We start from the raw sequence: 13,364 nt of genomic DNA, 5'->3' as shown, positions 1-13,364 counted from the left end.
TGAAGCCGCAGGTGTGCAGCTCGCAGTAGTCGGCAGCTGTGGGCGCGCGCCCTGCAGAGGCGCGTCTGACTCTCCTCCCTTCCCACCTGCCCTGCAGAGCTACCCCCCGCACGCCGTCTCCCCGTCGGACATGAGCACCAGCCTTCCGCCCATGTCCAGCTTCCACCGCGGCGGCTCGTCCTATGTGGCTGCTTCGCACACTCCTCCCATCAACGGCTCGGACGGCGCGCTAGGTGAGCCCTTCCAGGCCGCGGCCCTTGCCCACCCCGACCCGGGCTGAATGCTGTGCCTTTCAGCGTGTGTTCTTAGTACCGAGTCTGGGACGAGTAAGTGAGATGGAACTTGGTGGGCTTTCATTAACGTGGAGACTGGCGAGAAACCTGTCGCTGCCTCAGTTCACTAAAGCAATACAGGCAGAGAGGGGACTGCTAGTTTATTGTGGCGAGTGAGCCGTACCGTTAGCGGGCGCCCCTGGCAGTAATGACAGAGCACAAAAGACGAAAAGGGGAGAAAACCCCAATAACCTGCCCGCAAGCATGCCCATCTCACGAGACTCTTACCTTGTTTCCCTGCTTGAAATGCCCAGGAACCAGGGGGAATGCTGCTGGGAGCTCTCAGACTGGTGATGCACTTGGAAAGGCTTTGGCATCTGTGAGTATCGCTTTTACGTATTCTGCTGAGCAGAGTTTACACCGCCAGATGTGCTGGCTAGGTTTGTGCCAGTGCATTGCCTAGTTAGAGGGTATTCCTGTATTGGAATCAGTGTCATTACTCCATTTGAGTTACTCTCAGTCTGTATTGATTTGCTTGCCCTTAAGAGAACTGGCGAGGGAGTCGGGCGATGCGCGACGGGTTAAAGCACATGTGGTGCAAAGCCCAAGGACCAGCATAAGGATCCCCGTTCGAGCCCTGGCTCCCCCTCGGTTTCTCTCAGTGCTAAGAAAATAAAGTTTTTTTAAGGAGTGTAACTTCAGATTATGTGGCATTAGTTATATATATAGTATGTTGTCCATATTAGTAGTAAGTATAATAGAGCCAAGAGAGACAACTCACTTCTGCTGATACAGAGAAAGAAATGTGCGCATAAAGACCAAAAGAATGCAACATGTTTTTTAAAAGGGAAAAATTACCTGTAACTAGTTTACTCATAGGAAATGAGTCTTCTACCAGCACAGCCAGAATCATTGAAGAACTCAGGCTAAGATAAATTTGAAAGAATTTCAGCAGTATTTTCTTTTTCTTTTTCTTTTTTTTAAAGTTTTATTTATTTATTCATGAGAAATGATAGGAGGAGAGAGAGAGAAAGAACCAGACATCACTCTGGTACATGTGCTGCAGGGGATTGAACTTGGCACCTCATGCTTGAGAGCCCGAAGCCGTATCCACTGCGCCACCTCCCGGACCATTCAGCAATATTTTCTAAGCAACTTGTATGACATCAGACCATTAGAGACAGAAAGAAATGATTTTTTTTTTTTTTTGCCTCCAGGGTTATTTCTGGGATTCGGTGCCTTGCACAGAAATTATTATGTTTTAATATCAGATCTTTAAACAATTGTAAATGAAATTCTTCCTTTTAAAATTTCTTTTCAGAGATCATTTGTCAGTAATCACCAAAGATTCCAAATCTTATTGTTGGAAAAAAACACTTTTGCTTTGTCCTTTCTGAAGCTTCATTTGCCTCTACGCTTTTGAGTTTCTTTAGAAATGAAAGTAAGGTGATCCTGGAGGTGGCGCTGTGGATAGAGCACTGGATTCTTAAGCATGAGGTCCTGAGTTCGATCCCCGGCAGCACATGTACCAGAGTGATGTCTGGTTCTTTCTCTCCTGTCTTTCTCATGAATAAATAAATAAATTCTTTAAAAAAAAAAAAAAAAGAAAGAAATGAAAGTAAGTCAGACTTATCTTCCATGTGGAGGAGTTCTGCATAAAGCTGAGCTCAGTAAACGTTCGCTGAGTCCAACCTTGTGTCACGTGACAAAAACACACAAAGCTCACACACGCAAAAAGTATTGTCTATAATTCAAATGCTAGCTCAGTGCTGGGCACTGTACTAAATACATGTTTTGTTTGATTATCAAAACAAAAAACAAAACCACATTATAGATAAGGAACTTAGATTTATAAGGTTAAGCAACTTTAGCTCAGAAGGATTAAGTAGTTTGCCCTAGGTGTCACCAAACTATGGACGGTAAAGTCAAAAAATATTGGGGCTCAGATCTGACAGGTTCCTGTATATCCAGAATGACTTGGACGTGGAAACTCTTGTCCTTACATGGTATGATTAGCATTAAGGGGGCTGAGCCCCTTTGGGGGGACTTATTTCTCCCACCTTATGAAAATAGTATACATAGGAAGAAAATTATTCTATAATGTTACACATGGGTGAACTTTGAATACCAAGCAGTTTTCATATTATAGCCCACACCTGGGGGCCAGGAGGTAGCGCAGCGGGTTAAGCGCACATGGCCTGAAGCGCAAAGACAGGTATAAGGATCCTGGTTCGAGCCCCCGGCTCCCCACTGTAGGGGGGTCGCTTCACAGGCGGTGAAGCAGGTCTGCAGGTGTCTGTCTTTCTCTCCCCTCTCTGTCTTCCCCTCTTCTCTCCATTTCTCTCTGTCCTATCCAATAACGATGACATCAGTAACAACAACAATAATAACTACAAGGGCAACAAAAGGGAAAATAAAAGTATATATATATATATATACATATATATATATCTCACACCTAATAGGCTTTTCCCCAAATATTTTCTATGGATTCATGTCACGTGTCACATATTCAGTAGAGTGAATTTTTTATGAGAGACAGACAAACCAGAGCACCACTGATTTACTCAGTGCCGGGAATTTAACTGGAAACCTGAGGCAGCTGCTTCCCCAGTTATCCCAGTGACTCACTGTTTCCCTCAAGGAAACCCTCTGTGGAGCAGCCTTGGCATTTAGACAAACAAGCATCAGCGATGATGTCAGTGGTTCGCCAAGTTCCTTTTCAGTCCAGTCCCATGTCACATCCAGCACACTAGCCACATCGTTTGGCGTTTGGAGAAGAAGATCCAGATTCACCAGGAGTGGAAGCCAGAGAAGAATGTTTAATCTAGTTAGTGGGTGGGCTTTGGTTGTCATGGAAACTCAGCTGTATCATCCTACGGTTGTTAGTAGGTAGGAAAAGCCAGGTCCTATTCCATAAATCATTTCTGTCATAGCTGAGGGTGACACACCCCATCTGCTCTCTCCCTGCATACCACAGTCTGTCTGTGTGTACACTTACGGTACTTTCCGTCAGTCCGTCTGCTGCCCTCCCGATCAGGCAACTCCCCCAAACATATTATCTCTCTCTCTAACTTCCCTTACAGACTCACATTTAGTCTAGTTCTCTCATGATGTACTAAAAAATGAAAACATGGGAGTCGGGCGGTAGCACAGCGGGTTAAGCGTGGGTGTCGTGATGCACAAGGACCGGCGTAAAGATCCCAGTTCGAGCCCTGGGCTCCCCACCTACAGGGGAATGGCTTCACAGGCGGTGAAGCGGGTCTGCAGGTGTCTGTCTTCCCCTCTCTGTCTTTCCCTCCTCTCTCCATTTCTCTCTGTCCTATCCAATGACGATGATGTCAGTAACAACAGCAATAATAACTACAACGAAACAAGGGCAACAAAAGGGAATAAATAAATTAATTAATTTTAAAAAATTTTTAAATGAAAACATTACATTGGGAACAGAAAAGGTTAGGAGAGGTGACAGAATTTTGTGAGGATTCCATTTGAGAGTCTGCCGTGCATATCAGAATTTTATGTTAGGAGTCACAGAGCTTTGGATGAGATGCCACATAAGTATTTTGAAATTTTAAGTCATTTAAAATGTAACATTCACTACGGCATCTAGTTTTCAGTGGAAGTAGCTTGCTGTTGTCACTGGGAGCCACACGTAGCTCACAGATTGCCTGATAGATTTTAGAAGGTCTTTTCATGTGTGAAATATCAGAGGCTACCACCTTTGATCTTCAGTTTAGAGCACACCAAATACTATATGATTAAACATGTAAGGCCAGATAATACATTTGCAAAGCTTGCTTTATTTTAGATTTAATCCTGTATAATTGTGGTCTTAATCTTAGGATAGCTAGAAAAAGAATTGTACATGAAAGTATTTACACAAAGTTCCCAAAGCCCTATGGATTATGCATTAGTTTAGATAATAAACTAGGGTAGATAGGAGGCAAAGAAAATCTGGTATTGGTGCCATTTCTAATGTGTTTCCCTGAACATTTGCCAGACAATAACCCTTTAATATTGTGCCCACGGAGAGTTACATAGAGGAAGAAACATCTGGTTTATTTCAGTGCCTAATACCATATCAAAACACTTGGTCTTTAATTTAGAGGAGATCAAACAAGAGGACTGTTTAACTTTGTTGATTATATCAACCTTCTTTGTGATAATTTATGTTTTGATTTCTACCTCAGAGCAAATGGGTAATGGAAGGAAGGGGGGAGAGAGAGAATGTGTGTGATTTTATATACATATACATATATATGGGGGGGGGGGGAGTTTTAATCTGAATAGTTAAATGGTCAGTGGTCTCTAACAAAAGAAAAAGAAAATTTAGGGAAGTTGACATTTAAAACTAATTCATGAAATAAGTTTCTTTGTTCCTTAGACGCAGTAACATTAGCATAATAAAGATGAACTGAGCTGTAGTATTTTTCAAAATTGGTTCCAAGGTTGAGCGTGGAAGCTCTCCGTTGTTTCTTTCCTTTTTTTCTTTTTCCTGAGACCCTTTTCATTAGCCTCTGGCTTATTGGCACCCTGCTGATTGGAATGGACCGTGACTGATGGGAGGAGGAGCTTCATTTGTCGCAGTAGAATGTGGCATATTAACGTTAGCGCCTGGCAGAAGGTGTTGGGAGTTATTCATCACTGGTCATTGACCAGTGTGAGGGCCACAGACTGCATGCAGAATGACTTCGTAGTTTGCGTTTATGCTCTAAAGCACTTTAGTCCCCATTTTTTAAGTGATCAAATTTTTTCTTCAGTTTTTTTTTTTTTTTTTTCCTTTTAAACGCCAGTCTAGGAGTGTTTTGGAGCCAGAAAGTCCTCAAAGCAGTGTATTCTTTATTTCAGAGCATTCTCGGATAGTGCTCTCCTGTTTAGGATTGTTTCAAGTGACAATGATTTCTAAAGAGTAATTTTTAAGTGACTTGGTAGCAGTATAAACATACAGAAATACTGTAATGAAATAATGCATGATCTACAAGACTGTATTATTCTGTTCTTTTAAAGGCTGTGCTACTCCTTTTCCCGCCATACAAATTCTTAGAAAAATAAAAGGGACAAGGAGAAGTCCTGTCATTTGCCAGTCTTGTCAAGTTTGAGACAAATATTAATAGCAACTTTGTCATTGCTGTAGAGCAAATTAGAACCAGGGAATGTGATAGATAGTAGAGAAAACTGCTTTTGTTGTACAAAAAAACTGTGTTTTTGAAAGAAAGAGAAAATAATAATTTATGTTTTTGTACTTGATACATTTTTGGTGCTGCTACTTCTGTCATCATAGTAATTTTTCTTATTTATTTATTTATTTTAAAAGGGAGACATTAACAAAACCGTAGGATAGGAGGGGTACAACTCTACACAATTCCCACCACCAGAACTCCGTATCCCATCCCCTCCCCTGATAGCTTTCCTATTCTTTATCCCTCTGGGAGCATGGACCCAGGGTCATTGTGGGATGCAGAAGGTGGAGGGTCTGGCTTCTGTCATTGCTTCCCCGCTGAACATGGGCGTTGACTGGTCGGTCCATACTCCCAGCCTGTCTCTCTCTTTCCCTAGTAGGGTGGGTCTCTGGTGGGGTCGTCTGTCCAGGGAAGTCTGGTCGCATCCTGCTGGCTTCTGGAACCTGGTGGCTGAAAAGAGAGTTAACATACAAAGCCAAACAAATTGTTGAACAATTATGGACCTAAAGGCTGGAATACTGCAGATGAAGTGTTGGGAGGTACTCACTGCAGACTCTTGTACTTCTGCTTTCAGGCATATATTTATTTTGCCCTAGTTCATGGATACCTGTGAACATACGCTCTATCTCAGGGGAACCTGGTCTATATCTAGGTTTTGGGACTTTGTTAGGAAGTGAACCGCCTGGAATGGAATTAGAGAATCCTGTGAAAGGAAAGGTCTCACCCGAGTAATGAAGCTGAAGGGCTGTCATCCCACACCTGAAGTCTCTGCACACAGTCTGAAGTGAAGCGTGCTAGGGTGGCACTCGTTGCGTGGCATCATAGTAATTTTTCAAAGCCTACACTTATTTCATATATAACACCAGTGTTTTGCTGACTCATTGCAAGGTAGCAATATATGCCTCTAAAGAATGACCTCTTCCTTCACTGAAATAAACTATTAGAAGTTTTTGGCATGTTACTGAATGCATAAGCAGACTTTAAGCCCTTCTTTTCCCCGATGTCTCTGCCACTATATCGTCTGCTTACGTACTCAAGAGCCCAATACGTGCCTGCCATACGGACACTGAGCACCTCACACTAATTTTCAGAAACAGTGGAGCCTTATGATGCTGTTTGGAAGCTTGTTGCGTGAAACTGATTCATAAATGAAGTCGTCTTGTGGGAAGACAGCATGACTGTTACACAAAAAGACTTTCATGCCTGAGACTCCAAAGGCCCAGGTTCAGTCCCCTGTACTGCCATAAGTGCTCTGGTGGAAAAAAAAAAAAAAAAAAAAAAAAATATATATATATATATATATATATACACACACACACCCCCACACACACTCACACACACACACTCACTCATATTCATCTTTGTTAAAAGGATCTATTTATCCCTTTGGTATGTCTGTTACTGAACTCCATTACTTACATATTAAGATAATAACTACCATTTACTAAGTCTTTTAAAAATAATAACAACAGTGGGCTGGCAAAATAGCTTGCTTGGATAATATGCTGCTTTGCCACATGACCCAGGCTCAAGCCTGGTATCCACAGCATTGTAGGAAGCTTTGGTGCTGCTGTCTCTCTCTCTCTCTCTCTCTCTCTCTCTCTTTTTCTCTCTCCCTCTCTCGTCACATCATAAGGGTACCAGAAGGAGGGAAGAGAACATAATTCTTGTATCCACTTCCTTCCTTCCCTCTTTTTTCTTTTTTTTGTAAGAAATACATCAACTGAAAGTTTTCCCCAAAATTAAAGAAGGAAATAGACAGCTCCCTTCTCATAAACCCCAGGTCCTTAAGCTTAGAGAGCTCCAAGGAAAACTGAATCCAACCTAAGTTCATCAAAGCATGTAATAATTGAAAGGACAAGACGGGATTCTGAAAGCTTCTAGAGAAAATCTAAGACTTAGCTGTTAGGGAAATCCAATATGACTATCCGCTGATTGCTCTATAGAAACTCCAGGGGCCAGGTTGTGGCGCGCCTGGTTGAGCGCACATGTTACAGTGCACAAGGACCTCTGAGCTCCTGGTCCCCACCTGTAGGGGGAAAGCTTTATGAGTGAAGCAGGGCTGCGGGTGTCTCTCTGTCTCTCTCCCTACCTATCTTCCCCTCCCGTCTAGATTTCTGGCTATCTCTATCCAATAAATAAATAAAAGTAATTAAAAAAATGTTTTTAAACAAAGAAATCCCAAATACTAGAAAAGAAATGGGAAGATATATTCCAAGTCTTGAACAGAAAAAACCACCCGAGAACACATGGCCCTGTTAGGTTGCCTGTCAGGGTTAAAGGAGTGATGGTGAGCTGTCCATACTAGCAGTGGCTAAAGGAAGCCCATCAACACTAACAAAACCTACAAGAAATACTTAAGGTAGCAAACATCAAGACATATCTCATAAAAATCAGCTTAAATTGTTGAAGAAGGCAGCTACAGCTGAGGATAGATAGCGTAATGCTTATGCAAAGAGATGCACCCCCCACACCTGAACGGTGCTCTGGTTAAAGAAAAAAAGAATATAGTTATTTGAATCTTGAGCATGAGAAGTAGCAGGTTCCAAAATAGAGGGATATGTGGAGACATTTCTGTTCTATCACAGGTTTGGTGACCTTACCTACTTAACTTATAAGATTGGAATGATTGGGTGCATATGTATGTTACCTATAGTTTGTTTCACGTGTCCTCTGGATTTGTGTTTAATGTATAACATCCCTAGTTTTCCCACCGTAAACTCTTAACATTTCATCATAGCTTTGTTTTTCAATAGTGGCTGTCTAACTTGAAATTACAATTTCTAGATCTGGCCATTTGGAAAGAGTAGGTGTTTAAAGGCATTTGTGGGGGGCAGACAGTGGCACCGTCTGTTGGGCACACATTACCATGCATGAGGGCCCAGGTTCAAACCCCTGGCTCCCATCTGCAGATGGAAGCTTAATAAATGGTAAAACAGAACTGCAATTGAGTCTCTCTATTGCCTCCACCCCGCTTGGTGTTTCTCTCTCCTATAAAAATGAATGAATGAATGAATGAATGAATGAATGAGAGCCACCACGGTCATGGATTGGTCTTAGAGTATGGGCACAAAGCTCCTCAAAACTAATGATGAAAACTTTTTTTTTCTTAACCAGAGCACTGGTACGGGGGGTTGAACCTGGAACTGTGGAGCTCAGGCATGAGAGTCTGTTTGCATAACCATTATGCTATCTGTCCCCACCCTGAAACTAAAAATCTTACTTAATTTTAAAAAGGCATTTGCAATTACAGTTCAACGACATCATGCCAGTTGGGGTGGTTTATTTGAAGTAGATAGAGCCATTTTTAGTCAGGGAAATAGACCTAGAATCTCACCAATGCCGCCAGTCACTAAAAAGCAAAGACTGCTGCTGTGATCTGAGAACTTGCCCCAGTGCCTTTTTTTTTTTAGTTTTTTATTTATTATTATTATATTATTATTATTATTATATCCCCCCCCCATTTTGTTGCCCTTGTTGTTGCCATCGCTGTCATTGTGGTTGGATAGGACAGAGAGAAACAAAGAGGGGAGGGGAAGACAGAGAGGGGGAGAGAAAGACAGACACCTGCAGACCTGCTTCACCGCCTGGGAAGCGACGCCCCTGCAGGTGGGGAGCCGGGGGCTGGAACCGGGGTCCTTCCGCCGGTCCCTGCGCTTTGCGCCACATGCGCTCAACCCGCTGCGCCACCACCTGACTCCCCCCAATGTCATTTTTTAAGTGATCGTACGTTATTCAAAAGGAAAGCTGAGACCTTTCATATGCCTTTATTTTAAGCCACTTTCAGTTCATTAGTACTCTAAACTTAAGAGCAAAGAATTATCTTTTGCTCACACATTTTTCTTTTTAAAATCTTTCACCAAGAATTTGTCACTTAGGTTGATTTGTCTGCCTCAAGTACTGAAATGTGAAAGTTACTCCACGATAGGATTGTCCTAAGGTACACAGTCTCACTAAGGTAGAACCCTTGACAGCTGTATTTAAGAAACTTAAAATCTAAAAATATTAGAAATATTAATTTGTCATCTAACTAAAATACTACAATAACCTGTCAGGTAAGCTTAGATGGATCTGTCCTTAAGTATTGGCAACAAAATATAATTAAGATGTATGCATGTAGATAATGTTATTATCCTCAGAGTAGACCTTTGAGAAGTCTGTGACTCATTTAAAGACTTTTTAAGACATTTTCAGGGTTTTTTCACTTTCATCAAAGGTGACAAAATATCAAAAGGCGGTTATAACACACATATCATTTATAGCCTAATTTGGCAAAGATGTAATAGATCAAACTGTGGAGATTTCAAATTTTAATTTAGGAATAACTTCTAGGAAAAAGTATTTTATTTGCCTAACTTTGAAGATATGTTTAAACGCTGTTCCAAAAGATGATAATTTTCTGAAATAATTATTCTTTTTTTTAAATTATCTTTATTATTGGATAGAGACAGCCAGAAATTGAGAGGGAGAGAGACAGAGAGACACCTGCAGACCTGCTTCACCACTTGTGCAGCTTGCTTCCTGCAGGTGGGGACCGGGGGCTCGAACCTGGGTCCTTGCACATTGTAATGTGTGCTCAACTAGGTGCTCCACTGCCCATCCCTGAAATAATTATTCTACAGTGATACTTATTTAGGTGGTAGGTTACTACTTACTTAAAGTCACTTCTTATGTTTTGTTAACATTTAGAAATTGTATTTCGAGCCAGGATAATTTACAACAAGTTGATATGGTCTATCTTATTCCTCTCATATCAGAACATGTGATTCCTATAAATTCTAGTTTTTCATCTGAGACTTGTGTCACCTTTATGTACTGAATAGTCCAAGGATCGATGAAGCAGTCTTTCACCCTGTGTCTTAGGAATGGCAATTTATATTATAAAAGAACTGTCTGCTCCTGAAATTGTATTTCTGTTCTTGGCATATTTTGATCTGTATCTTCTTTGTCTCCTGGTCAGATTTATTCCCCCGACCACACCAGCAGTAGTTTCCCATCAAATCCATCAACGCCAGTCGGATCACCTTCTCCTCTCACAGGTAGGCTTTTGTTTTATCTACAAAATAGCACGTGATCACTTGAAGATCTTTTTGTTTGCTTGGTTTGTTGGTTGGTTTGGGGTTTTTGTTTGTTTTATTTTTATTTATAAAAATGAAACATTGACAAAACCATAGAATAAGAGGGGTACAACTCCACACAATTCCCACCACCAGAAATCCATATCCCATCCCATCCCCTGATAGCTTTCCTATTCTTTAACCCTCTGGGAGTATGGACCCAGGGTCATTGTGGGTTGCAGAAGGTAGAAGGTCTGGCTTCTGTCATTGCTTCCCCGCTGAGCATGGGCGTTGACTGGTCGGTCCATACTCCCAGCCTGCCTCTCTCTTTCCCTAATGGAGTGGGGTTCTGGGGAGTCGGAGCTCCAGGACATATTGGTAGGGTTGTCTGTCCAGGGAAATCTGGTTGGCATCATGCTGGCATCTGGAACCTGGTGGCTAAAAAGAGAGTTAACATATAAAGCCAAACAAGTTGTTGACTAATCATGATCCTAAAGGCTGGAGTAGTGCAGATGAAGAGTTGGGGGGGGGTCCTCTGTTTTATAGATAGCTAGTAGGCATATTTTAGTTATTCCAAAGTGCCCGTGACTATACTAGGGTTTTTTTGTTTTTTTATTTTTTTGTATTTATTTATTTTCCCTTTTGTTGCCCTTATTGTTTTTTATTGTTGTAGTTATTATTATTGTTGTTATTGATGTCATCGTTGTTAGGACAGAGAGAAATGGAGAGAGGAGGGGAAGGCAGAGAGGGAGAGAGAAAGACACCTGCAGACCTGCTTCACCTCCTGTGAAGCGACTCCTGCAGGTGGGAAGCTGGATCCTTCCTCCGGTCCTTGCGCTTGTGGCCACCTGCGCTTAGCCTGCTGCACTGCCAACTCTGGTCAAATCAATTTTTTAAGAAAAGCGGAGGGTAGGGTAGGTAGCCTAATTGTTATGCAAAAAGACTCTCATGCCTGAGGCTTTGAAGTCCCAGGTTCAGTCCCCTACCCTACCTTAAGCCAGAGCTGAGCAGTGCTCTGGTTTAAAAACAAAAAAAAATTGACCAGGAATGGTGGCCCTGCAGGCACCAAGTCCTAGTGGTAACCTTGGTGGCAATTTAAAAAAGACAGAAAGAAAATAAGGCTGGGGTAGATAGCTAATAAGAAAAGAAGGAAGGGAGACTAAGCCTGCGAATAAAATCCAAAGAAAATGAATGATAAAAATCATTTTGGTTTTGAAAAAAACATGTAAGCTGACCCTCCAAGTTCATTTTGGAGATTATTGGACTGTTCACTAGTTTTAATTTAGATCTTCCAAGTTTGTGATCATCTCTAAGTCCGTTTATAAGAAGATAAAAATAGGACTAGACAGTCAGGACCGAGGTAAAGTGTAGGAAATGAGATAAATCAGAATTTGTGATTAGATAACATAATAAATAAAATGACCTACTTACAAGTACGTGCATCTTCCTTCTGTGCATTTTCAGTGTCTGTTGTTGTGCAAGGTTCAAATGAGAACTGTTACAAATAAAATAAGTGGCCAGATTTGCTTTTTTCCTAGTTGTTCATACCAGCTTTTAAGAACTTCTAGATTTTGTCTTGTCATAAGTTTATTGGAATACTGTTGTTATTACTGTAACTAGAAATGTTTTAATTAGGAATAAAACAACTTTGATTTAAAAGAAGTTTGATTTTAGAACTGAAACTGCATTTTTATGAGTTCTCCTTGAGGAAATACCATCCTGAAGAAGAAATGTGTTAGAATAATGGTACGCAAACAGATTTTTGTGCCTAACATTCCAAAGTTCCTGATTCAACCCCCAACCCTAACCCCCGCCGCACCACCGTAAGCCAGAGCCAAGCAGTGCTTTGGTTTAAAAAGAAATGTGGAGCCGGGTGGTGGCGCACCTGGTTGAGTGCACACGTTACAGTGCACAAGGACCCAGGTTTGAGCCCCCTGTCCCCACCTTCGGGGGAAAAGCTTTGTGAATGGTGAAGCAGGGCTGCAGGTGTCTCTCTGTCTCTCTTCCTCTCTGTTTCCCCTTTCCCTCTCAATTTCGGACGGTCTCTATCCAATACGTAAAGATAATTAAAAAAGAAGAAATCTGTTGGTTCTCAATAAAAAACATTAGAAATGATTCCATTTGTACAATCAGCCGTGGGGGGGGGGGTTGTTAAAGCTTTTGTATGGTTGCGAGTTTCTGTTAGGTTCCTGGTTATCACCTGTGCTGTTTCTGTTGGCTCTGTGCCTCGCCCGAGAAGCAGCCCCGGGTGGAGATGATGAACTGCTGGGAGCTGCGCTCAGCTATTGGCGGGTTCTGCCGCTTTCACAGACACTCCGGCCTCAGCTGTCTAGTGAAAATTGAGCAGCTGTTCTCTAGATGGGCAGGACTATGAAAGACCCATTGACTTAGAACTGCTCTTTAGCCGAGATGAAGTTACGGCAAGAGTGATGTCAGCTGAACCCCACTCACCCTCTTGGCACAGTGTCACTGAAATTGCCGGCCTCGTTCTTGCTGCTGCCTCAGTTTCCCTTTTTCATCTGAGGTGTCAGCATCGGCCCTGACTGTAAATTTCCACTGCATCTCCTCCCTGCCGGTGAAGCAGCTGCAGTAAAAAACGTCTTCTTCTCCTTCTCCTCCTCCTCCTCCTCCTCCTCCTCCTCTTCCTCCTCCTCCTCCTCCTCCTCCTTCTTCTTCTTCTTCTTTTACTTGCACTGGAGAGGAGGGCTAGAGCTGAGGGGCTCAGCGTCTGTGACGGAGATGAGATGGAGACTTGGCAGTCTGGACATTCCCCAGAAATAAGGCTCCAAAGTAAAATCTCCTGTGTTCTCCGTCTTTACTTGATGTTCACGGGAGCTGCGTCTCTCCATTAA

The 13,364-nt window shown here is 42.2% G+C and overlaps 1 protein-coding gene across 5 annotated transcripts in view; it reads left to right on the top strand.

The window, feature by feature from the left end:
• TCF12 (transcription factor 12) overlaps window positions 1–13,364 on the top strand; it is a 296,687-nt gene that overhangs the window by 244,887 nt on the left and 38,436 nt on the right. For all 5 annotated transcript variants that reach the window (XM_060178210.1, XM_060178211.1, XM_060178214.1 and 2 more), the window contains 3 exons: window positions 98–233; window positions 587–651; window positions 10,416–10,494. In XM_060178210.1, coding sequence (XP_060034193.1) covers window positions 98–233; window positions 587–651; window positions 10,416–10,494 — 280 coding nt within the window. The remainder of the gene's footprint in view (window positions 1–97; window positions 234–586; window positions 652–10,415; window positions 10,495–13,364) is intronic.

The sequence above is a fragment of the Erinaceus europaeus genome, chromosome 18, assembly GCF_950295315.1.
Source record: "Erinaceus europaeus chromosome 18, mEriEur2.1, whole genome shotgun sequence".
Lineage (NCBI taxonomy): Eukaryota > Metazoa > Chordata > Mammalia > Eulipotyphla > Erinaceidae > Erinaceus > Erinaceus europaeus.
The sequence above is the reverse complement of the archived record's forward strand: the minus strand, read 5'-3'. Positions and strand labels throughout refer to the sequence as shown.